The sequence below is a fragment of the Drosophila arizonae genome, chromosome 2, assembly GCF_054131065.1.
Source record: "Drosophila arizonae isolate 15081-1271.41 chromosome 2, UAZ_ARI_1.0, whole genome shotgun sequence".
NCBI classification, from domain to species: Eukaryota; Metazoa; Arthropoda; class Insecta; order Diptera; family Drosophilidae; genus Drosophila; species Drosophila arizonae.
Window position 1 is genome coordinate 19,747,350 of NC_142922.1, and position 26,584 is coordinate 19,773,933.

The 26,584-nt window shown below is 44.0% G+C and overlaps 1 protein-coding gene across 1 annotated transcript; it reads right to left on the minus strand.

Moving 5' to 3' along the window:
- Positions 1–1,205: 1,205 nt before the first annotated feature.
- On the minus strand, positions 1,206–26,348 carry Delta (neurogenic locus protein delta). Its single transcript, XM_018000731.2, has 6 exons — positions 25,275–26,348; positions 18,909–19,220; positions 15,294–15,360; positions 10,934–11,182; positions 7,509–7,563; positions 1,206–4,908 (listed from the first exon to the last, which is right to left on the minus strand). Exons 1-6 carry the CDS (start codon positions 25,329–25,331, stop codon positions 3,063–3,065), a joined length of 2,586 nt encoding a protein of 861 aa, XP_017856220.1. The 5' UTR covers positions 25,332–26,348; the 3' UTR covers positions 1,206–3,062.
- Between the last annotated feature and the right edge of the window lie 236 nt (positions 26,349–26,584).

Below are 26,584 nucleotides of genomic sequence, written 5' to 3' on the forward strand. Positions count from 1 at the left end.
TTTCTTGTATTTATAGTTATGGATTTAATAGACTATTTAAAGTATTGCATTCCAAATTTATATGCAGTCGATTGTAATGCTCTTTTAATAGACATCTAGCTAACAGCTCTTTAAAATTTTCCATAGTAAGCTCTCCACTTTGCTCCACTGTGCGACTCACTCAGCTTCTCCTCAAACAAACAATTTACATTGCAAGAAGACAGAACCAATGCCGTCAACAACAAATTTTGATAATTTCTGGTTTTGCACACACACACTCACATATACGTATACACACACACAAATACATATTTACATATTTCACTTATTTTTCACGCGCTGCGATTTTTCTGTCGTCTTTTTGATGCATTTTTGCGGCATGGAATCGCAATTAAAGTTAAATTTTGATGTTGATGCTGATGCTGAGACAGGCGAGAGATCTATCGTATTGTGGCTAACACTTGGTATACCCTGAGCCCACTGAAGAATGGAAAATTCGGGTATAATATTTTGTTGAATAGCATGTATGTAAACTAGCTGGGTCGATCTTACGCTGTGAATCGAAGGGGGAGTTCAGTCCCTAGATATTGTGTTTATTTTGAGCACAAATGCTTATAAGCTTACACTTTTTCTATATAGCAGTTCCGTGTATCTATTCATTACATCCATGCCTCAAGAGTATCTGCCAGTCGGCTACCCTCGACTAGAGCACTTCACTTGTTTTGCTTCGTTGCTGTTTATGATCAATCAACGTTTGCTTGGGAAATGCCAAACATTTCCTTATTGTTGCTGGCTGTCGTTGTTCAACACTTAAAATGCGTTTAGCAACCTATTGCCGGCGTTGCCACCTAACTGCATGTCACTCACAGCGGCCAATTGCTGAAATTTTCAACTCATAATAATAATTAAACATTGTTTTTTTTTTTTTTTAGAATTCATTCATACAAATTTTTATTGTTTTTTTTTTCATATTTTTTTCCTTTTGCATTTTGTTTGTTCGTTTTTTTGTGATTTTTTTTCTTGTTTTTTCTTGTAGTTTTTCAATTCATTTTTTAATTACTAAAATTTCATAAAATTGTTTAGACTAAATTGTAAGTACAACACTAAATTACAATTGTATGTATGTAACTACTATTTGAATATTTATTTCATGTTGTATAAATAGATGTATTTAAGGTCTTATCAACTTTATACAATCTGACGCATATTTGTCCTGTGTGTGTGTGTGTATTTTTTTTTTTTAGGTTTTCTCTTTTTGCAATAAAAATATAAATTACTAAAAACGACTATTTAAAAAATTAAATATTTATAAAAAATATATATATATATATATGTGTGTATACTATATATTTCTATAGGCGATTTAAGCATATATCATATATTGTATGAGCGTAGATAACAAAATGTATTGTAGAGAGCTTTAAGTTAATATTTACAAAAATTAGTTGAGAAATGTGTGGATGAGCGCTGATTAATCAAGTATATAAATGTATATATATTGTGTGTGTGTGTGGGTGTTTAAGTATATCCAACATTGGTAAGCCGCACAGTTTGTTGATTTTTCATTTTCGTTTTCGTATTCGCTTTAGCACTCAGCACTTTTATAACTAGTTTTTCTTTTTACACTAACGAGGAACCATTTGCAATTTAACTGTAAGTTTGATGAGTTCGTTTTGTGAAGATTTAATTTTGATTTTTTGGAATTTCGCAATCAGCTGTTGCGTCACACTTGCATACTAAACATTGTTTGTTTTGTTAAATGGTTTTGAGATCAAAATTAAATGTAATTTGTTTACTTCTTTTTTGCTTTTGTTTATATCATATTAAGACTATATACTGTTCTGAAGACTTTCAAACATACGCACGCATATAAATTTTTAAAGTTTTTTGTTTTTTATTTTATTTTTTTATTTTTTTGTATATTTCATTCAATTTTGTTCGTTTTTTGTGAAATTTTCATTTAGTATCAAATAATTTTACGCTTAAGACTTATAAATTCAATACATTTCGTTATTAACTATAAATATTGTTGACTTCTTTGCTATAATTGCTCCAAATTTAAATAAAAAAAAAAAATGCCAAAAAAATTAAAAAATATTTTAGAGTATGAAATAAAAGTTGTAAATAGTGTAAAAATTAAGCACTTATTATAGAATCACTAAATGTTTTGTTTGTCTTCGCATGTTTGTTGTTTGTTGTCTGTGGGGGGGGGCCTTTAGATAATATGTGTATATAATTAAGCTAGAGTTAAATTTAGTTATACTTTACGCATATGTTTATTTATTAGACACTAAAAGTAGGGCGCGAGATAGTCAGTAATTAATATATAATTTTTGTTTTTTTTTTAAGTGTTTCTTTTTTTTTTTTCGTATATCAGAGTTGACCTATAAAATACTATATACAAAATGCTAGCGCACTACTTTGCATAGACAAGTAGAGTCGAGCGAGCGACCATGCAGCGTCAATGAGGAATTGTTGTATTCGCTTAGCTTCTAAATTAGTCTCTAATTATGCGCTAGAGTTCTTTGCGTTAAGTAGTATTTACAATTTATCGCAACTAAGTGATTCTAATAATAATAATAATAATAATAATAATAATAATAGTTGAAGCAGATTTTTCAGTAACATGCAAAACGTCAGTAAGTGTGTGTGTGTGTGTGTAGATTTTTTCGTCCAGTGTAGAGTGTAGAGTTTCTAGTGGCTGCCGCAGGGCGGCGCCTTTGCCAGGGTCAAGTTAAAAAACAAAAAAAAAAAAAATACAATTGGGTTTCTTGAGAACAGCTTTATATACGTGTATATAGAATAGGCATATATGCACCACATACATATATACATTGAGAACTTTATGCTTACGTCAGTCCATGCGAAACTAAAATGTTAAGTTATAATTACAATTTAAGGTATTAAAATTGATGGATAGATGCACGTGTGTGTGTGTTTGTGTGTGGGTGTGTAGGGTTTAGCCTGTTACAACTTTGACAACTGCACTGCTTCAATAAACAACAAAGCCATATGCGGCTCATTTGGCGTCTCTCTCTCTCTCTCTCTTTGTCTCTGTCTCGCTCTCCCTCGCCAGTCTTTGCTTACATGTGCGGCGTACCGCAGACAACTGTGCGCTGCGTCGTCGCCGCGCCGCTGCCCGTCGCCGAGGCGGCGGCCATCAGCTGCGAGGAGCAGGCGCCGGCCACGCCCGCCGCGGCCAGCGAGGGCCAGCGCTGGCTGCAGTAGGAGCCCTCGCCCAGCACCGAGATGCGCTTGCCCTTGGCCTCGCTGCTGCCCGTGCCAGCGCCTGACGCGCTGTAGTCTTTGGTTGAGCCGGCAGACGCTGCCGCTGCAGCTGCTGCCGCCGCCGCCGCTCCGGCAGCTCCAGCGCCCGCGGACAGCAGCTGCGAGGCGCGATGCATCAGCGTGGGATCCGTGTTGAGCTGCTTCTGCGACTTGGCGCGCTGCAGCGGCGCCAGCTGGCCCACGCCGCAGAACTCCGAGTTGGCATTGTTGTCCGCTGCGGCGGCGTAGTTGGCCAGCGCACCGGAATACATGCGGCACTCGTCGGCGGCAGCGGCCGCTGCTGCGGCGGCGGCCGAGGCGCAGATGTTGTTCACCGACTTGTCCCACGTGTTCTTGATGATGTTGGGATTGCTGTTGTCGAAGGTCAGGCCGCCGCTGCTGCCGCGCTTGACGCCCAGCGTGCCGGCGGGCAGGCCGACGCCCACGCCGACGCCGACGCCGCTGCCATTGTGATGGAGCGTGGCCACCGCATTCTGTTCGTTCTGTTTCCGGGCCTCGGCGTCGTCCTTCTCCTGGGCGCGCTTCCGCTTGCGCTTCATGCAGAACACCACGCAGGCGGCAATCACAGCCACCAGCGGCATGGCCACCGAGAAGATGGCAATGAGCACAACCTGGGCATTCGTCAGGCCATCGGCGCGCGCCTGCGTCGTGGCGCCATACTGATGGGCGCCAAAGGAGACCGACTCGTACGACTCCTCGTCGCACTGCCGCCCGCGATAGCCGTTGGCGCAGACGCACTCGAAGCTGTTGACGCGATTCATGCAGGTGCCGCCGTTGTGGCAGGGCCGGCTGCCGCACTCGTCGATGTCGATGGAGCAGTCCTTGCCGGTGAAGCCCGCACGGCACGCGCACTGGTAGTCGTTGTTCAGGTTGGTGCAGCTGCCGCCGTTGGCGCACGGCTTGGTCAGGCAGAGGTCCACGCGGCTGCTGCAGCGCGGCCCATGGAAGCCGGGCACGCACTGGCAGCGATACTGGTTGAGCATGTCGATGCAGGTGCCGCCGTTCTGGCACTTGTGGCCGACGCAGTCGTCGATGTTCTGCTCGCACTTGGCGCCGGTGTAGCCGTCGGGGCAGGTGCATTTACCGCTCGGCTGGCAGGTGCCGCCGTTCTGGCAGGGATTCGGGCTGCAGTTGTCTAGGTGGAGCTCGCAGGTGGGTCCGCTGTAGCCGGTGGGGCAGTCGCACTGAAACCCCTGCTTGCTGTGGCTGCTGGTGTTACGGCAGCGGCCCTGGTGGCACGGCTTGTCCGCGCAGGTGAGCAGCTTCTCCTCGCACATGCGACCGTTCCAGCCCTTGGGGCAGACGCACTTGTAGCCGCGCTGCGTCGCCTCGTCCACGCAGGTGCCGCCGTTCTGGCAGGGATTCACTTCGCCGTCGCACGAATTAATTTCCGTCTGGCAATCGTTGCCGCTGTACCCAGGCGCACACTTGCACGTGTACAGGCCCTGGCCGGTGTTGAAGCAGGTGCCGCCATTCATGCAGGGCCGGTGGTTCGTGCAGTAGTTCAGATCCTGATTGCAGAACAGGCCGCCCCAGCCCTCGTTGCAGATGCAGTCCCAGGGCTTGTTGCAGGTGCCGTGCACGCAGCTCGGATATGGGGCGCACTCGTCGCACAGCGGTCCGCGCCAGCCCTTCTGGCAGCTGCAAAATAGAGCAAGCATATCACTTAATTAGTATGGAATGGAAGGCAAACGAATCTCAAGAGAATCTCAAAAAGCGTGCAAATTGTGCTCGAAACTGTGAACTAGTTCTTTTCGAATTATCGCCTATCGATAACAATTGAATTTATTTCCCGATCATTACAGAAATCCGAACGAATGCGAGGCGCAAAGCAGAGACAGCAATAACAACAAATCGCATTGCTCATCAATGGAATATGCAAAGGCAAAGGCAAAGCTGGAGGAGGAGCAGGAGGAGGAGAAGGCGGCTGGGCCAGAGCGAACAACGATTGCTGGACATGACGGATACGGTTAATGCGCTCGGGGCGCTGGTTTACTTTTGAAGTTTGAGCCAATGCGAAAGCATGAAAGAAAGAAGGCGCATCACCTGCTTAGCAAATCACTCTCTTACACACACACACACACTCACACACACCATAAATCAATACATGGGCATGTATGTATTGTAATTGCCTGTGTGGGCGCAGCAACGCTTGGCTGCATTTCGGTGCAGCTCTGAATAAACTCGAACGGAAAGGGCAGCGGACGGCGGACAGCGGACGACGACAACTTTGGCTTGAGATCTGCACTTAAAACTGACTCCTGCCCTGAACGATTTGTAGTGCACTGGGTGCCCTCCAGCGGGACATGTGCTTGACAGCCGAGCCCCAGGAGGAGAAGCGTTTAAGGAAAAGGCATGTCAACTTGAAAGTCAAAGAGCGCAACAATAAAATGATGCGATGTCGTTTTTTGCATTTGTTCAAGTGCACATATCCGCACAGTCAGAGAGAGTGAGATAGAGAGAGAGAGAGGGAGAGCGAGATTGGGGGACAGACAATTTGGCATTTCTCACGCTGCGCAAACACGAAATTAATTTATTTCATTTGCAGCGCGCTCCACTTTGCGCTGCCCAACACACACAAAGGCGCATGAGACGCACGCACGCACGCGCACTCATTGTGTGCGCCGCTCGCAAATGCAATTTCGATTAATATGCTAACAAAAGATCCTTCACCCACAAACTCTCAATTGGCAATAACTCAGAGCAGAGGCTAGATAACGAGCGAGACAGGGACAGAGACAGAGAGACATAGTGCGAGAGGGCGTGAGCTGCAGAGACAGAGAGAGAGAAAGAGAGAGGGACAGAGACAAGTGGTAATTGATATGCGTCAGTGTGTACACAAAGCAGAAATGTCAAAAGCATTGGCGACGCGACGGTCAACTACCAGCTGTACGAGTGTGTGTGAGTGTGTTTGTGTGTGAGTGTGTTTGTATATGTGTTTGGTCATATAGCGCGCGCGCTTAGAATTATTAAAATATTCCCACCATTACGAGGCAGCGCAGCACAAAAAGCACTTTAATTTTCAATGGCTTTGGCTTTGGCTCTGCCTTCAGCTCTGCTGTTTGGCGTTGGGATTTGGATTTGGATTTGGATTTGGCTTCGACTTTGGCTCTGGCTTCGGCTGAGTGGCACACGCATACTTGAGCGTAACCGCTTGCGGTTTTTTCTACGAACAATCAACACGTCGGGGCCTATTTATAAAACAAACATTTTATCCCAAATCACATCAATAACATTCATAGAGTCGTTAAAGGGGGGGGGGACGTGCCACAATGATTTTTCGTATTTCAAAATTTGTTGCTTTTCGGTTTTTGGCACAATTATCGATTGAACCACAAAATGAAAATGTTTGATTTCCGCTTACGGCCGAGTGGGAACTGGCACTCACTTTATTGGCCAGCAATGCATAAATAATGAGCAACATCCTGTCTTCGGCTATCTATCGGGCAAGCAGATGGAATCTAAGCGAACGGCGCAATTAGCTTTCTGCATGGGGGCTGGCAACGCCAAAAAAAACAGCTGGCAACTCTACTATTTGAGATTTGAGCTTGAAACTTCATGCATAAAATATTTGCCAGCGTCGTCAAAAGTGTTCGCTTACACCTTGCTTTGTCATTGTTGTTGTTGTTGCATTTGCCCTATGAAAAATGTGGGAAAACTTTGTAATTCAATTTCGTTTGCCTCTACGTAACTGTGTGTGTGTGTGTATTGCTTTTACTTGATTATTTCAGCAGGCACTCAAATAATTGTAATGCAAAACCTCGACAATCAAATGACAGCCAATGCACTCCCGACCAGACAGTCGGACAGCCAAAAGAATTTCTTGTGGTCGCACAAAACGTGCACTAAACGGGCTAAGCAAAATGACTTTGTTGCTACTGCCACCTTTTGTTGTTGTTCTTGTTGTTGTTGTGTTTGTTTTTTGCTTATGCTTTTGCCCTTTAACAAACTTGGCAGCACTCAACATACACAAATAAAACACTGTAAAAGGTGTGTCCAATGACAATTGTTGTAGTTGTTGTTGCTGCTGCCGTTGTCGTTGTCTCCAGCTCTAAACGTGCAGCAAACAAAACAAACAACAATAAAAAATATCAAAAGCTCATCTTGACGAGAAAAACTAAAGCCAAAGCTTTGCCCAATTAGCAACATGTTGCGCGCAACACGCAGCCAAATGTTGCAGCTCGTCCTTAGCAACATAGTTGGCCCTAGGCTATTTGATTGATTAGAATTAATATACTTACATGCATTGATTCGGCTTATCGCACTGACCATGGACACAGCCCTTGGCGCATTTGGCTGCAAGTAAATAGAGAGAAGAGGCCATTAAATTAATTGATATGTTGATGGGTTTATAAAAAGAAGCGAAACAATACTCGAAATGAAATGGACACGAGCAGTGACACTTTCCCAACAGACATTTGGGCTTTAAGTGGCCAGCTGCGATCAGCCAGCTGCCAGCTGCCACCTGCCACACTGGCAATGCGTAGCTATACCCACTCGTTGACACCACAGCCCACATTGATGCGCGGCGCAGAGACAATGAAACAATCGGACAAAGCGAACAGCATTTGAGGCAATTTAAAAGAGGAAAACAAACTTTCTTTTTCACGCCGCTAAACGGGCCAAAATAAAACATCTTCGAAACAATTCGACACTAGATAGACAACAACTTTTTGGCCAAAATCATCATCATCATGATTCATGGCCCAAAAAAACAAAAAGAAGAAAAAAAAAATTAAAGTAAAAAAAAAAAAAAGAAACCAACGCCAGTGACTCTTAAACTGTGCGGCAGCAGGAATAACTTGTTTCTAATATGCGCCCGGCCAGACCCAAAAGGAAACACCACAAAATGAAATAATCCCATGGTCGCAAAGAGCTGCGCTGCAACAGCCCGAAAACCGATTCCCAAGCTCCAAAAGGTTCGACGAAAACTTCGATTGTGGATTCAAGCGAGTGCGACAGAGATGGGGTGCGCGCGGGCGAGCGAGAGAGGGCGAAGAAGAGCTGTTGCTATAGCTGAAGCTGGGCCAAGAATGCGGCAAACATGTTTCTTTCGGCCAGCTCTGGGGCTGGCACTGGGGCTGGGCTCTGGCAGGAAGTAGGGGAGTCGTCGCTGACGCCCGCCACGTTGCAAGGGTCTAGCTGAAAATCGTGAACACTGCGAATAAGGCAATGAGCTCCTCTTTAAACTGCCCAGTCAGCCAGCGCAGACACTCTGATATTCTTTCATTCAGCAGGAAAATTGCTAGAAAATCACTAAAACGTGTTCTCTCTCCCAGCTCCTGCTGCTGCTGCTGCTGCTCGATCGGCTGCTGCTTCTACTGCTGCTGCTGCTGCTGCTGCTGCTATGCGCTTTTAATTCCCCCGCACGCAGTTAATATATATAAGCCGTAATATTGGCAATTGGCAATGATTTTTATTACATGGCCACAAGCGGAGGAGCCAACCAGACCAGATCAGGCCAGACCAGAACAGGCGAGCTTGAAACACTTGAAATTGTTTTTCCACAGCGACTGAAAGTGAGTTTGTTATTGTTGCTGTTGTTGTTGTTGTTGCTGTTGTTGTTGCTGATTTGCTGCTGGCTGTTAGCTGGTAGTAGCCCAGTCTGAAGATCGTTTCGTGTCTATTGGAAACGTGCTGCGGCTGCGGCTTTGCCATATTCTTGGCCTGTGTTCACACGCCCGCAATGGCCGAACGCAAATGCCTCTTGAGGATTAGAAGCGTAGAGCTAATGATTATGATACACCATTTACTTTCACTTGACTTCCCTCATGTGGGCATGGTTTACCCTCTAGATGCAAACGGAATTCGTAGTTCTTATCTCATATGTATCTCATAGATACTTTTCTGTTATTATCTGCTATCAGTTGGCAACCTGTATGCACACAACGACGAAAGATACAATTGTTGTCTGTTGAAATACACAGAGTGCAGCCACAGCTGGCAGCTCATTCAGAAAAGAGAAAAGCAAACAGCTTCGGGCTAAAATAGCTCATTTCCTTGAAATTATAATACATACACACACACGCACACCCTCACACACTTTGCCGATTCAGAGCAATCGAAGTTTCATTCAAAAAAAAAAAAATAATATAAAAGGCAAAAAATACAAAAACAAGTTGCAGACCTTTTGGGCCAATTTAATAAAGGCTAAGGCACTTCCACATGATCAACTTCTTGCGAGAAGTTGTTGTTGTTGTTGTTACTCTGGTCTTTTTGCAGCCGCACGTTTTGCCTTTTTATTTGCTGCTGCTGGAAAATAATTTTCGCACATGTGTGTGTGTGTGCGTCTCTGTGTGTGTGTATGTGTGTGTGCCTTAATTTAAGCTCATTTTTGCGCATTTAACTTGAAAATAAAGTATAGCAACAGCCAAAAGAGCGGAAGAGGCAGCTGCTGCTGCTGAACCGGCAGCAGAAGGACACAAAATTATGTGCCCGAAAAAAAGAAGAAGCAGCAGCAGAAGCAGCCTGACTGGCAGGCAAACAGTTCGGCAGACCCGGTTTGGAAGCTCGGACCACATTTATGGTGTAATCAGCCGTGGCCAGCCCTAAAGGAAGTTCTGGTCTCGTCCTCAGCAATGCGCGGCATGCAGACGACGCAGATACTCAAAAACGACATCAGCCACGACGGTACGTCATGATGATCAAGAAGCTGCTGCGATTGCCTGTGTATCGTGGTGTGTGTGTGTGTGTGTGTCCACACCACACCTTGAATATGGAACCTGGGGCCACTTGCACTTGGCGTGGGAAGATTTTTGTGCTCTTCGTCAGTTTTGTGTGCTCTGATTCACGGTCCCTATGCGTGCGTATGTGTGTGTGTGTGTTGTGTGTGTGTGCCCCCGAAAATGCTGCATAGGTAGCTTGTGGGCTACTACAAAGGGCCGAGTTCGAGTTCAAATTGTGTTGTTTCTGCTTTTGCTTTTGTTTTGCTTTGCTTTGCTGTGGCTGCCTCAGTGATTTCTTTCGGTTTTCGGTTTTCAGTTCGTTAGACGTTTTGTTCTGCCCCACGCCAAATGACAAATGATTTTTCCTCCACGCACATAAACAAAACGAAAGAGAGAGAGAGAGAGAGGGAGAAGGAGAGAGGCAGAGACCTCAACAAATATTCATTGATTTTTAATGTATTTGTTTGACTATTTGATTTCTTCCACTTTATGGTATTTCATCGATATTCAAATGTGCTTTTGGCATTAATTTTTGTTTTTCATTTCTGTCAAATCATTGCGTCTCTGCTACGCATTCAAAATAATTACACTTTTAATTCGTTAGCAGCTCCTTGTCTGCCCTCGCCTCAACCCCCCGTGGGTTCCACTTTTGCTGTCTCCTCTCACATATTGTGTACAATCATCTCATTTGATTTGACAAGCAAGTGATTTTCAATAATAATGAGAGCTGCCCGTCAAGTGCGGCACAAGAAACGCGGCACGTTGTGTCCACTTGATGAAGCAGCAACAGCAACAGCAGCAGCAGCAGCAGCAGCAACTCCAGCAACAACAACAAACAAGATCCATGGGCTTCAGCGCAAGGAATGTAAAAATCGTTTTTTGTAGCGAATGGAACTGAAGTAGTTGCCTCTTTTCAATGATGATATACGTATACATATATATATCTCTCTGTATATCTGTATCTTAAGGCTAGCTTACTCATTTATCTGTTAGATACTTACGTTTCTCGCAGTACGTGCCCTGCCAGCCGGTCAGGCAGATAATTTCGCCAGTCTCGGAGCATGTGTAGTGGCCGAACTGATCGTCCCGCGGCCGGCACAGATTCGCACAGCCGGAGCCGTAATAGTGCGGATCGCAGCTGACGCGAAAATCGTATTCGAGCGATGTGTATTGGGATTCGGATTTGTTCGTCTTCCACTCGGTCGAGACGTCCAGCACTTGCTGCACGGACAGGCGCTGTATGAGCAGATCTGAAATTAGACAGAGAAAGGGATGAGAAGTTAGAGAGAGAGGTAAGCAAAGGCTGAGAAAATACGACTGGAGATAGCCCTAATGAAGATTAATTGAATACAGTTTACAGTTTACAGTTTACAGTTTTTAAGGGTATCGAGTGAACTTGCTGAGGCTGTGGCTGTGGCTGGCGTGGCGGCATTAACGAGCGCTTGGAATTTTGTTAGATTAGAAATTCGAATAGTAAGTATACGAAAAAACTCCAACTGCTAAGCAATTGCGCTTGTCACACTCGTTGCGCAGGCGCACAAGTCAAGTGCCATGCCAAGGTATGCGACCAGCCAGGGGTAAGTACTTGGTATTTGCAGCAGGCAGCATGCAGAGCGGGCGGCAACAGGCAACCAGCCAGCCAGCCAGCCAGTCAGCCAGCCATGCAACACACGACCAACTGAGCGTCGCAGACGGACGTCAGTTGCATTTTCAGCTGTTCGCTGAGCCAAGCGGACCGGTCTTTTTTTTTTTTTTTTTTGAGAAACTATTGGATGGCAACTTGTTTGTACCTGTGTGTGTGTGTGTGTGTATACATAGCTGTTTTATATAGCCACATTATGCCATGGTCTATAAAGTAAATTGCAGGTGCATGACTATTCGAATTGCATGCAGCCAAGTCGAACCTCAAGCCGCGGCTGAAGCGGGCCAAGACTTTTGTTAAGCTACAGAAACGAAAAAGAAACAGACACCAATACAAATACAATGAAAGAACCTATTCGTATCTGTGTATATGTAAATGCCAGTAAATCTCTTTCAGCTTAGCCAAGAATTAAGTGAAAATCTATTTTGAAACACTCCAGCAAAAGCAAAAGTAGTTAGTGAAAGCAGAAGTTGTTGCCAAAAGGGAACGAGGGGCGGCTGGCCAGATTCTGTTGGCTAAGATTCTGTTCGACTGGCGCATACAAATATGGCCATAAATGCTGTTGGCCCCATAAATTGAAAGCTGGCATTGACAAGCGCCCCAACTGGTTGCCAAAAGTTTTGACTAAACTATAACCATATTCAAAAATATCAACTAATTAATTACCAAAAGCAGCAGCAACAAATATTTGTGTGTGTGTTCGTGTGTGTGTGTTGCATAAACTAAATTCTAAGCCAGTTGCAGGCTGGCTTCACCTGACGTGGCAACATGGAAAAACGCTCAACTTGCGCCAACAACATTCCCCCAAAAATGAAAAATTTAATTTGCAAATAAACGAAAAAGAATTGAATATTTCGTGTCTTGTGGTTTTATTTACATTTGCAGCACACACGCACTTACATGTGTGTGTGTAAGAGATTTGTGGCATGACAGGTTATTAGGCGACGCGACGTACCGGCAACGCTTCAAGCGCAACGCACAATTTGACTGCAGGTTTTTCTCTAATTTTTTCTTCAGCGTCCAGTTTGGCGAGTTGCGCGCAAACAAAATAGAAATAAATGTGGAAAATCATGCACAACAATTTCTGCAAATATTTACGCAAAACGGTATTTTTTCTGGACTTTTTTTTTTTGTATTTGTTCGTTTGTTTGTTAATTATCTACAAAAAGGATATGAAGAGAAGACATTTCACACACTCAAAGTGAAAAGTTGCGTGCGACAACTTTCGCAGCAAAGCTTAACAAGTTGATTTTAATGACATGAATAATGGGAACTTCATGTGCGGATGTTGTCAAAGCACAAAAAAAAAAAAAAAAAACAAAAAAAAATACAAAAATAACCCAAATTTCCCTAGCGGAGGTATTTTATTTTATCAGTGGTGAAAATGTTGCCAAGGAGTGGCACTCAAAAAATTTCCCAGCTTAGGATATTTATTTTGTAAGCAATGTTGCCAGTGTTGACAAATAATTTCCCTGTTGACAAATAATTTCCCTGTTCCGCAGCCATTCAATAATCCAGTAAGCAAATAGACAATTTGTGCTCAATTTGTTCTAAATGCATTGTTGCCACAGAGGACGCGTTCGACATTTTGTTGCTCGTTTTGTCGTTTGGCCAAGTGATCGAAATTTGTGTGCAACAGATTTACAAGGGGCAGCATCTTCAACTTGACTCTGACAAGGGGCAAGGCTTAAGTGTGAGGCCTCAGCAACTGCAAATATTTAGTCGCAGTCGCAGTCGCTGTTGCCGTTGCCGTTGCCATCGCAGCGCGCTGACTTCTGCTAAAGGAATTTATAAAATACCATTTTATCAAGACACACGACGAAGCAGACATTGGCGAAGGCAGGAGGGATGGGGCAACTTTTGTGTTTCTGTGGCAAAGAGACCCCGGGACTCTCGACTGTTGCTGGGCTGCTGCTGCTGCTGCTTGATCCAATGAGTTAAAATTAAAAGATAAGCATTTTAACAACTTCGCCAGCAACAGCAACAACAACAACAACGTGCAACTAACAACTTTGGCATTGGCAGAGATTAATTGGTAGGTAGGGATAGGTGAAAAAAAAAAAATAAAACGAGAGAGAGAGAGAGAAAAAGAACGACAGCAAGAGAGAAGCAGGAGAAGAAGAACGCCAGCGAATATCTCAAAAGCATGAGTTGGAAGATTTCGACGCATCAAGCCAAGAATCACCTTGCACGACGCTCAAGCTGTGTGTCTCTCCACCTCCTCCTCCTCCTCCTCCGCCACCTACTGCCCAGTCAGACAGACCGTTGGACAGTCGGCTGGCAGGCAAACAACTGCTGGCCTCCTGCCTGCAGGCTAACTGGCGAAAAGGTCGCAACAGTCGAAGCTTCTTCTTCCCCCCAGCGTTCTACTCTCTGCTGCAGGTTTCTTCAGCGGCTGAGACTGCGACTGCGACTGCGGCTGTCTTTTTCTCCTTTTTTGTATGTAATTTATGTTAAACGAATATAACAAAACGAGAAAAAAAGAGCGGTTAAACTTGTTGCCGGCCATGCAACGCAGTCGAGAGACAGGCGTAAGCCCCGACTCGACTATGCGGGAGAACCTCTAAAGGAGACTTTGAAATAATGAAATTAATCCTTGACAAGCGGCTAGAAAACTGAGCCAAATTGAAATTGCATAGAGTCTGCCGCGAATAGCCGATAAAGATCTATTGCCCTGAAAGATCTCAGCAGGATATCTGAGGCTAAAGGAAGGCAAAGAAATCGACGGGCAGAGAAAACAATTAAAATTCCTAAAGGAACTGAAAAGATGAACCTATGCCTAATGGTAATAGAAATTCACTGGAAACCTACATAAATCTGTGGCTAGAGAAATGTCTAGAAAATGTACACTTATATAAATGCAGGTAACAAAAGGCAGGTAGCTTAGGCATTGTGTGGGAAAAACTAAAAGAAAAACCTGCTCTGATCGAAATGTGAAAGAAGAAGTAGAAGAAAAATTGATAGCACAGTGAAGAGAATGATGTCCTTGGCTAGAGACCCCACACAGATAACACTAAACAATCCCCAGCATCTGGGTATGTGTGGTCCTTATCGCGCCGTGGAATCAGGCTCGCATCTCAATGCATGTCGCATTGTTCGAAGATGAATTACACGATCACTAAATTCCACTGCAAAAAAAAATAATCAAAGTCCTGTGTGCGAGTTCGTGATTAAGAAAAAGCCAGACACAAGCCAAGCTAAAAACCTGCATTGCAGCGCAAGTAAATGAGGCGACGACGACGACGACGACGGCGACGGCGACGGCGAACGACCCGACCTCTGTACACACTTCCGTTCCAAAGGGAGTGAGCAGACAACAAAGGCGACAACTTTGCGGTGCTCGCTTCGTAGTTTGCTTGGTTTATCCATAACCCAGGCGCGGAGAGGAGAGGCGAGCCGAAGGGCTAACAAACGGTGCTAAACCTGACGCTGGCGGCTCAATGCCTCAGCCTGGCTGTTATTTAAAACCATTCAATGTGCCGGAAATCTTACACACACACGTGCACGCTCTCTCACTCGCACACACACACGCAAGCTTAGTTGCGCAGTTAGCGAAACTAGAAATTTGAGCACATCAATGGATCAGGTGTCCCTCGCAGGATCATTGATCCTCGTCAGTGCCAAAACGAAATATGCATAACATAAATTTTGTGAACAGGAAGCAGGATGCAAATTATGATTACAAACAGGATATGCGTCGAAAAACTTTCGGTACTTACTGTTGGTGCGCGCATTGGCGCTGTTGTTCGTATCGTGCCAGGCCTCGACGATCAGCGTGAAGGTGCCCTGCAATACAAGAGGAAGAAGAAGATGATGATGATGAGAAGAAAGTCAGTCAATTGTTATAGATATTCAGAGATTTGGGTAACGAGGCAGAGCCATGGCTTATCAAAAACGGAAAACGTAATCCATTTGTTGCGGCTAAACGAAATGTTGCACTTATGCTTAGCATTTAACGCCGATATCATCTGGGCCATAACCAGCATCGAGAGCTAATGGCTCGAAAGCTCTCACACTTAAGTCCCACAGCCCACAGAGCTCATTATAAACAGATTATGACAGAGCCAAAGCATGCTCCAAAGACGCCCACATGCCCCAAGCTGGCCAACAGCACAACACACACACACACACACACACACACACACACACACACACACACACACACACACACACACACACACACACACACATGCATACACACATTTCAAATGCAAATGCAAATGCACAGCAGTTGCCAACTGGCAGCGCCCTCAATTCACACTTGATTACAAATGCAGCGCGAAGCAGGAGGTGGGGCAGGGGCGAAGCGGGGAGGCGTGGCAAAAACCGGCAGAGATGACACAAAATCGAATAGCCGAAATGCATATCTATACATACATATAAAAATGTGCATATATACATATTTATGCATATGTATATATGCGTATTGGCAACGTCTAAGCAGAGCTGGGCTTTACTTTGCAGAGGTGGCCAAAAGACAGACAAACTAAAGTTATAAGCTGGCAGCACTGGTTGTTGCTGGGCGTGTGATTGCGTCGGGCTTGGCAGCACTTCGAATTCGAATTCGAGTTCGAGTTTGCGTTTGAGTGCGACTGACTATGCATTGCATGTAAATGACTAATTTTCGACTAACTTTCGATTGCTGCATCGCTGCTGCTGCTGTTGTTGTTGTTGCTGCTGCTGTTGCAGCCGTTGTTGTTGCGTGGGCGGCAGATGTAGAATTAATTTAGTTGATAAGCGCAGTGCCGTTTGATTGCATAAGCAGCTAAAGCGCTTGCCAGACATTGAAAACTGCATTCGCACATAAACATAAAGCTGATGGGCTCGACAGGAAACAAATCAGACAAACAGAAAGAGACACACACACTCACACACACACGTATACACATAGATCATCAACAGTTAACAATGGGAATTAATCGAATGCAGCCCAAACATTTATTGGCAATTTTGCAGTACATTAAGCTTTCCAATTAAATATGCATATATTTTTCAAATGCGGAAAAACTTGCAATATTCTAGCAAACTCTGGCGAGTTATTACAAAGACACGACACATAATATATAAACATATATATATTATATATATAATGTATATGAGCTCCAAAAATAAATGAGCGACAAACACACACACACACGTACAGAGAGAGGCGAGCGTATATCGCGTGCGACGACGCTGTATATCAACGTCAATATCTGCAGCATAGGGTGAAGTGCATGCCAAATGCATAGGGCGCATGTGTGGAGTAGGAGTGGCAGCCACGTAGCAACAGAGGCAACTGAGGCAGCAGAGCCAACAGACAAGACAAGACAAGACACCCGCCGACAGTCCGACAGACAGACGGACAGACAAAAGTAACAAAGTTCAATACACAAGCAACAGCAACAACAGCAGCGACAGCAAGAGCTGCATCTAGAGGCACTGCCACAGACAACGTGTGCTAAAAATAGTCAACGATTGGCAGCAGCTGAAGAGGAGGGTCTCCGGCAACCCCCCAATGCATGAGGAACATCTATCTATCTCTCTTGCCCCGACTCGCTGTGGCATGCGTGCCCCGCGCCCAGCCCGTGCCGCTTCTCCATTTTTTTTTTCTTTTTAATTAAGTGCAACATTAAATTAGTTGCTGCTGCAACTGTGGCACGTCTAGTCGCTCACTATAATTACATTTTATAGTTTGACCTAGAAATATTTGAAGTTGGCACCTAAATAGAGCATTGCCTGACCGAAATATACCCAAATTTCCTACTCTTTAGCATTTGACAACAAAATGTCATTGAGAGAGACATGGGATCCATTTGAAATTTCCCTAATTTACGCAACAGTTTTATTGGGCGGGTAATTTATCTGAAATTTCCCTATTTTAAGCATAAGTATCAATTTTCCCTTTATGCTAAGTATATTTTAAAGAAATTACCTTAAAATACACTTCAGTTTTTGGCACGTGGCTCAATTGTGGTTTACATTGGGAAAACTCTGCGCTAATTATCATTGGCTAATGCATTTTAGCATATTTCTGCATAATTTTCACTTAGCCCGCAGCAGCTGCTCGCCATTTATGCAACTTGCAGCAACACAATTCACGTGCCGCTAAGTCCGGCTAGATAAACGTATCTATGTATGTATGTGGCACCCCAACCCATGACTTTGCCACTTTAGTCCACGCATGTGTGTAATGATAATAATAGTGACGCTGCACATGCGCGCAAGCTATTAGAGAGGGAGAGAGAGCGAGTAACGGGCGAAAGATAAGGATAGACACATATAGAGTGAGAGCGCGAGAGCGAGAGAGGTCCGGCAGGGAGTGGTGCAGCAAATCCACCCCTTAATTCAACCGCCGCACGGGCTGCGGGCGCGCTGACAAGCGAAAAGTCGCTTGAAAAATACGTTACAAAATGCTAGCAGAGGCAGCGGTAGAGGCAGCGGCAGAGCCAGGGGCAGAGGCAGTCAAAGTAGATGTAGGGGCTCTGGCTGTAGATATGGCTGTAATACTCGTTATAATTAAGAAATGCATCGCATGCTACCGCCACTGAAATATATGCGCGTATTTCTTGGCCACTGGAGCAGAAAAGGCGAAGAAGAAGCAGCAGCAGAAGAAGAAACAGCAGCAAACGTGGAATTCAGCTTTGGAGTGCAAGTATTTCACATTTTGAGTAATTTATTAGGCAAACACGTGCGCATGGCAAAAGCAGCGGTGGTGCTAGTGGTGCATAAATCTGCAAAGGTGATCAAAAGTCAGTCACTCGCCCCTTTCTCTCCCTCTCTATCTCTCTCGTTCTCGCTCTCGCTCCCGCTCTGTTTATCTGTCTAGAAAAAGTAACGTTCGTTTGCTTAGGGTTGCTTTTAAAGCGTCAGCCCGTAGTACCCCCTCCTGCATTCAGTCCGGCCGTAGTCAGCGAGCTGGAAATTGTCGCTGGTGGTGCGCGGCGGCGCACGCGTTATGCGGCGCACTTTTTTTTTTAATAGCCGACAGATGTTTGTGGCAACAACCCTTGACAAGGACACAGGGCTACGGTACGGGCGGAAATAAGTGCGACGCACAGTCGCTGAGCTATAAAAAGCCCCCAAACAAATTAGCAAAAGATGCCGCAGAGTAAAGTATAATAAAAACAAACACAAAACGAAATAAAACAAAATGAAGAAGAGCTAAGAGAAATTACAGCGAGCCAAAGAGACAGCAATGAAAATTTTATTGACTGACTGACTGAACAGGAGGAAACTGACTCACGCTGTGGAGAAATAAGTGTGCTGATCTATATATAGACGGAACATACAAATCGGGGGACCAAATCTACATATGTCTATATGTATGTTTATATGTTTATCTGTTCACTTACCGGCCAGGTGAAGTTGAAGGCGAACTGTATGGGATTCGTGAAGCCTCTGCTCTGCAAGCTTTGCGTATCCGTCAGATTGAAGGAGTTCTCGCCCAGAATGGGCGTAACCACATCACCGTACGTGCACTGCGATGTGGTGTCAATGGTCGCCTGGTAGTGCTTCAGGCAGACCCGAAATCTCGTCTTGCAGGTGCCGATGCACTTGCCCGTCGTCGCATCCTTTTCACCAGTGCAGCAATGGCCCTCGTTGTCCCTGCCGTGCTCATTGCTGAAGTATTTCAGCCGCAATTCAAAATTGCCGGAACTGTGAACCTGCGAGAGAGGGAGAGACAGAAAGAGAGAGAATATTGCATTAGTATAATCAAATTAAAAAGCAATTTATTTAAGTTGACGTTGCGATCGCTGCAACAGGCTTGAAGAAAAAGAGGAGAAAAATCAAAAAGAATGCAGCATCCCCAGCAACACGACAATAAATCTTTCAACATGGTATTCCAACCCAAACAAAAAAGTTCGAAAAAAAGCTGTACAAAAAATAAATGAAACACGCTGAGGAATTTTGCGAGGCGATCAGCAGCAGAGCCAGAGTCAGACCCAAACCCAAACCAAATACCAACTCGAGTAGCAATTGGCTGCAGATCGCGCAAAAGAGACCCATGCAAAGGACAAAGCGGGCTTATGAAATATTAAGAGTCAAGAACCAGGCAACAAATGCACAGCGAGCGGTCGCCTCTTTGGTCGCCTCGGACTTGGCTGAATTGAACTGAGTCCGATCGACTTCGTCTCGTTTGATTTCGTTTTTGAAGCGCCGCCGCAGCGGTGACTCGACGTCGAGCACATTTGCATATTTGAATTTGCAAATTTGTTTGATTTGATCGTTGCGTCTGTCATAAATTTCTCAATTAATGCGCCTTTTGCATTTTACGATGCTGGGTGTGAGATCGAATTTGTAAAATAGGCCAGCGCGTGTTAACAACTTCATTAATTTCTATTCTCTTACACAGATATGTATAGAGCCATATATATTTCACAAGATTAGCAGAAAGTTTTCTTTGCTTCGGTACGATGGGAACAGCTTTAAAATTGGGAAATGTTTTTAGGGAAATTCTTGTTCACATATATGGCAGCGGTTGCTCGATGCTGGTTGCTAGCTGCACTTAAGATATCTATAATTATAACTTCGATGGCATCCATAAATGGGCTGAAAACTCTCAACTCTCAATGCTGCGACAAGGCAATGCCCAAAAAGAGGCGATCTAGAGTTATTGCTCTGATTGCTGCCCGTTTGCTATAACTGTTCGGCAATTAACATTTTAACAACAACAAGTGAAGCTTGTTAAAATGACAATTTAATTGTTAACAAGACATGAGCGCTGGTTGCAGAGAGGGCGGGAGTGAGAGAAAGAGACGCAGCTAGTTCTCTAGTTGCTCCACATGCGTTGGCTTGGGAAGCTTTTATTGTTTGTATTGTTGTTGTTGTTGTTGTTGCTGTGATTGTTGTTGTTGTTGTTGCTGGCTTACTTCATCTCTTTGTATGAACATGGGTGTTTAATTGCTCAATTAAGCAGAAGTGCGTCTGCTGTTGCCTCTTTTCATGTCTTCTTTCAGATGCTGTGTAAGCAATGCCCCCCTTGGAAGCACAGGTGTAATCCGCTGGGGGCCCGAAACAGACAAAGGAAAGAAAACATAAAGCGTGGCTCACCGACCACATAAAAAAGGGCGACGATGAAAAACTGTAGCAAAGCTGCTTAACTAACATTTAATGGGCTTGGCAATTGAGCTCTGGCGCTAACATTTGCCGCACGCCTTTGTAATTGTAAGTGCGGTGAGCTCTCACTTGTAGTCAGGGATGCTGTTGGAAATATAGAAAGAGACTGAGAGATAGAAATAGAGAGAGAGAGAGAGAGAGAGAGAGAGAGAGAGAGGGAGGGAGGGCGCATTCAATTGATAAGATAAATAAATTATTGATGCTCTAGGAATTGCGAATGCCGTTCGCAATAGCGCATAAGACTCGTACAAATCAAACGAGCTGCAAAAAAAAAAAACGCCCAAGATACACGCAAAACGAAAGACTTAAGCAACAAACGCGCAGACAAATGCAGGCAGCGGGCGCGGACGCAGACCGAGACTGAGACGGCGTCGCTGCTGCGCAACGTACAACAAAACGTGTATTAATAAGCAGCGGACCAACAACAAAAAAAGAAAAGAAATAATAAAAACAAAACAACACACGGCAAAACGGACGCAAAAGAGCAGCACAAAAAGAAGCAGCAGCAACAGCAGTGGCAGCAGCAGAAGCAGCGACAGCGCCGACGACGGCAACAGGCAGCGAAGAAGAAGAGGAAAAACGTTGGAAAAAATGTACAAGTAAAACCGAATTGTTTCCCACGGCATACGATTTTGCCGGTCAACATTGATGGTTAAAACGAACAAACGAACAGACGAACAACCGAGCAAAGGAACGAACGAGCGAACGAACGAACGAACGATCGTACGACGAGCGACAAACGACGAAGCGTCGGCCCGACTGCGCGTCGGTGAGCTCAGTCGGAGGCGCAGCAAAAGGTGTAAGCAAGAAACGAGCGAACGCCAGGTGAAGAAGCGGCCAGCAGAGACGGCAGTGCATCTATGCACGGCCAGCCATGTTGAAAGAGCGAGAGGCAGCGAGAGAGGGAGAGAGAGTGCCAGAGAGCCACTCTCTGAGAGAGCGCAAAAGCCCCATGGCTATAACAGTTTAGCGTGTGTTGTTGCTGTTGTTGTCAGCTGGTGCAGCCTGCAGCCGAAAGAGCAGCGCCAAAGCGCAAAAAGAGCAAAACGTGACTTAAAAGTGAATTGGAGTGTTGTTGTTTTTTTTTATGATTTTTTCCTTTTTTTGCTGGCTTCATAAAGTGCAGCTGGCAGCTGCTGCCAACAGCCTCCGCAAGCTGCGAGAGCACCGAAGCCGAAGCTAAGAGCGAGCAAAAACTCGTTTTCTGAACGGCGCTTTGAAGAAGAGTAGTGCGATAAAAAAAAAATAGTAGTGTACGAATAAGAATTAATAGACGATCAGCAATGATGCGTTGCTGATGCGAGACAGAGACAGAGACAGAACTGAGGCAGAGGCAGAGACTGCGCACTTCTTTCTATATTCACATGGAAAAAGCTCTCGGCCAAAGAAATGCTAGAAAAAGCAATAAGCGGAAGGAAGGTTAAGAGGCAAGTGCAGGGCATATGAATAGATACAGCTATGGGACTGTTCGGCTATTTGATATGCAACACACATACATACACTCACACAAACGCACAGCAGAGATGAAGAAGCAAACAAAAAGTGCCAAAGCGCACTCAAACAAAGGCGCAGGCAAAGATTGTCAAAATATGTACAAAGCAAATCAATTTGCATAACAGCGAAACATTTACACACAAACTTACACCGAGAGAGAGAGAGAGAGACTCATATATACACAGACACGTGGTTGGTGGGAAAAGAAACAAAGCGGTGCAGAGTTTTTTAACTGATGTGCCTATGACACAGAGCCAAAATAGTTTTGTACAACAATTTGACACCGTTTGAATGCTCCAATGCGGTGCATACAAAATTCCCACACTTTTTGACAGTCGAGCAACAATTTTCCTAGCGGGGAAATTCTGCTAACCACCACCGCCCACCTGATGCAGCAGTGAATTTATAGAGATACAAATTTCTTTCGTTGAAAGTTTCTAAAATTATAAATTGTAATGCATTTCCTTAGTTGGAAATTTTTAAATTTCATAATTTTATACACTTGTTATAGTTCTTTTGTTATATTTTTTTTTATTTCATTTTTATTTATATCTGTTTGACTTGTTTTGCCTTCAACTATGAACTTTATTACGCTTGAAGACCTTTTGGGCACACATAAATAAAGAGGGGAAAAAATGAGCTAGTGGAGAGAACTTGAAAGCTGAAATGCCAAGTTATCCCAGGGCCTGGCATAGGCATGGAGAGGGAGAAGGAAAGGGAGACGGAGAGGGAGCTAGAGATGGAGCCGGAACGGGACAGACACTTGTTAAAAGTGTTAGAAAATAGTGCGTTGCATTGTTTACCTTTTGCTTGACTCCGTTTGCTCAGTTAGCTGTTGGTTTTTACGAGCCATGGTAAATTTATACTCTATATGAACGTGGTACTTTTTTTCTGCTTCTTCTGTTTCTGTTGTTTTTTTTTTTTTTTTTTTTTTTTTTTGCCTTTGCTGTGATCACTCAGGCCTGACGAGACAAGCAACCCGCAGTCCGCTCACCCTTACCCCTCACCCTCAGCACTTTTTGCCATTTCTGCTCAGTGTCTTCCACGTCAACTTACGTTGACTGCCTGACTGACTGACTGACAGTTTGAATGTTGTGGGTTACAACACACACACATGCAGTTAGGATAGACACGCACTTTACTTACATTTTAATATCATTTTCTTACAGGTGTTTGCTTAGCCTCTGCTACTTGCAAGAGTAAGACAAGAAAGTAAGGGACAGAGAGATGGAGAGAGGTGGAGCGGATAGAGCTGGAGTGCCCTTTGGCTTTGCTACGTTGTTTATTAATCATTTAAACTCATCATTATAATCAACCGTTAACAACGGGCTTGGGAAACAGTTATAAGCGCAAGTGAAACAGCTTCTGTGCGTGCGTGGGAGTTGTTGCTCCCACCTCTCTGTCGCACTCCTCTTTCTAAATTGCAATTAATTATCTCTTATGAAGCGCAAGCAAGACAAAGACAAAGACAACGATGATGATGAAGCGGCGCAAGTAAGTTCAGAGTTATTCATTCATTCATTCATTTGCTCACTCATTCATTCGACGTCGCTGTCTCAATGTTAATATGAAAATTGCACGAAATGCAAAACAGAAGAAAGAACAAGCGCAGTCGCAACAACAATTACGGCATGTCGACTTCGTGTATGTGTGCGTATGTGTATGTGTGTAGTATTTGTATGATAAGCAGATAGACACCGAGTACGGTTATTTGATAGTTAAGTGATATTTTAAACACAGCATGTGAGAATATAAATTATGTGCAATAAGAAGCAAAGCGATGAATAGAAGCGAACAGAAGGAGAGAGAGAGAGAGACAGGGCGGGCAGAGAGGGAGCTTTTAATGCTCGATTCTAATTTGTTTAAGCAAAAAGCTATTATTATTTTAGCGCTGCCAGATTGTTCAAGTCAACATGTTTCAGAAGGCTAAAGCTGAATAACAACAGCTGCATTTTCTACTGTATCCGAAGCTCAGAGCCTTGCAACATTTCAGCTGGACGAAACTCAAGACCGCAGGAGGTTTCAAGACAGTTTTTCGAGTGCTGTTAAAATTAGCAACTAAATGGGGGAAAAAAGTGAGCGGCAAAGAAACGCAGAGAAGAAGTGGAGCAAAGCCACATGCAATGTGCAGGGGATGCTGGCGTTAAAGATCAATGAAGGAAGCACAGACAAAGCAAAATACAACAGCAAGTGCCGCTGCGCATGTGTCGAGGCTGCTGCTGCTGCTGCTGAAGCTGACGTTGACGTTGATGTTGACGTTGACCTACGCAAAGTGTAGCCAAAAACGCCCAAGCAAGAAGCGCATGCAAAAACATCGGCAACGGCATCGGCAGATGTTACCCATTTTTACACACACACACACAAGTACGCATTCAAGTTTCATATTGAAATCGAGCAGCTTCTCGATTTCTGTTTCGCTTTTATTTTTTTATTTTTATTTTTTTTTTTTTTTGCGTTTTCAAGGCATGCGCCGTTGGTGGTAATTTTGTTGAGGCTGCGTAGAGACTGTTAAATTTTTCGGCATGGACCTGTTTGCCCATTGAAAAGCCGAAAACTAGTTTTCATCTATAGGAGTGCAAAGGGTGTCCCTTCAAAGCAACTGCCAAAAAAAAAAAAAAAAAAAAAACCAACCCCTGTTTACTCAGCTGTTTTCTGAACTAAACTCAACTTCTCATATTACAATTTTATATTATATAAATAAATTATTATAAGCAAGCTGATATTAAAATAATATGCTACCAATATATTAATTGTAAAATAAATTGGAATTTTACATCTCCTCAGAATATTTTGAAGATAATAAATAATAATAATAAAAAAAAAAAATGTTGAATTTGAGATTTTGTAACTAATTTTTATGCTAAAAAAAAAGCTAACTTTTGTTCATCTCCTACATTGAACCACGCTGGCAACGCCAAAAGCTCTCTCCTTCACGCACACACGAAAAAAGGCAGCTGCAAAATACAGGCGCGCATGTGTGTAGTAAGAATCACCGAAAAAAGGAAGAGCCAAAGGAAAACCAACAACAAGTTGCTGAGCCCACTAAACTGCGATAAGTAAAATGCAAAACAAGGGGAAGATGGAGGGAGAGAGAGTGTAGAACTTACCTGCACAATGACTGTGAAGCAAATAAATGCGGTTAATAAACATTTAATCCACTGCATGTTTATTGCTGTTATTGTTGCTTCGCTGGTTGTTGGTTGTTGTAATAAACAAAATGCTGTCTAGTTGTGCTGTGTGTTGTGTTGTGTTGGGTGTGTGTTATTATTAGTGTAATAATCCTTAGTGGGGCGGCCTTGCTGTTGTTGCTGCTTCACTCACACGCACACACTCGGTTACAACATAAAAATAGTAGTTTATTGTATTTTTGGCAATTCTCTTTTGCAGCTAACTGCGGCACATGTTTTGGCAATTCGCTGTTGCTGTTATGTGCATTTTGTTGTTGTTGCTTTAGTATGTGTGTGTGCTTTTATTATTATTTTGTTTTACACGTGCACGCGCCACATTTTCATTTGCTTTGCGTTAGCTTCTCTGTTGTGAAACAAGAATTCGGCGGATTTTGCTTTGGGCGAATTTTCGGCCGTCTCCTGCTAACGCTCACAGCGGGGGCGAGCGATAGGGGCAAAAGTGCCGCTAGAAAATTGCTATATAAAAATCGCACTCAGCCGAGCCATAGAGACACACGCGACACATGCAAAAATTGTATTTGCCTTGGGTTGATGCTCTTTTAAAAAACCATTTGGAAAACAAATTATTTGATTTATTTTTTGTTCATGCACTTATTTTCTTGTAATTTGTGGCTACCAAAATATTTCGATTTGTATTTGAAATTGTAGTATTGGCAGCTTTACTTCTTCTTACACACTGAACATGCTTTTTAATTCGTATTCAAATTATTTGTTGCACACTCGAAATTCGAATTTGGTGCGTTTTGCATTTGCTGCTTATGTTGTGAGGGCTACAAAAATTTCAAAGCGACGCGCGACACGACCGAACGATGTGCACGACGTAAGAGCCACAAAGCGAATTGGCGACAAGACAACGAAGCAGCCGCAACGAACCGCACAGTGCAAGAATCCAAGACAGAATGAAAGCAGAAAATGTTTTATTTTTTAAATTTGTTTTTCAGCAGCCACGCCGAGAGAGAGCCAACGCGAATGTAAATGCAAGAGAGAGAGAGAGAGAGAAAGAGAGCGCGCGCGAGAGAGCACAGTTGCAGCACCAAGCAGCAACAGAAACGCTGCTGGCACAAACAGGCACATTTTTCGTGGTCATCCCTCTTTGCTTCGGCTGAATGTGAGCGGTAAGCTGGGTGCGCCTGCGCGTTAGAACGGGACAACTGCTGTATACCAGCTGCTGAGCGAAACGCGTTTTCTGTGCATATTTAGGGTGTTTCTCACAAATGTTGCAAGGTGAG

Coding starts and splice junctions, on each gene's coding strand:
- Delta (XM_018000731.2), bottom strand. CDS start 25,331: ATGCAGTGGATTAAATGTTTATTAACCGCATTTATTTGCTTCACAGTC. Junction 15,361..18,908: donor CCTTCAACTTCACCTGGCCG/GTAAGTGAACAG, acceptor CTTGTATTGCAG/GGCACCTTCACGCTGATCGT. Junction 11,183..15,293: donor CGCCAATGCGCGCACCAACA/GTAAGTACCGAA, acceptor GTCTAATTTCAG/ATCTGCTCATACAGCGCCTG.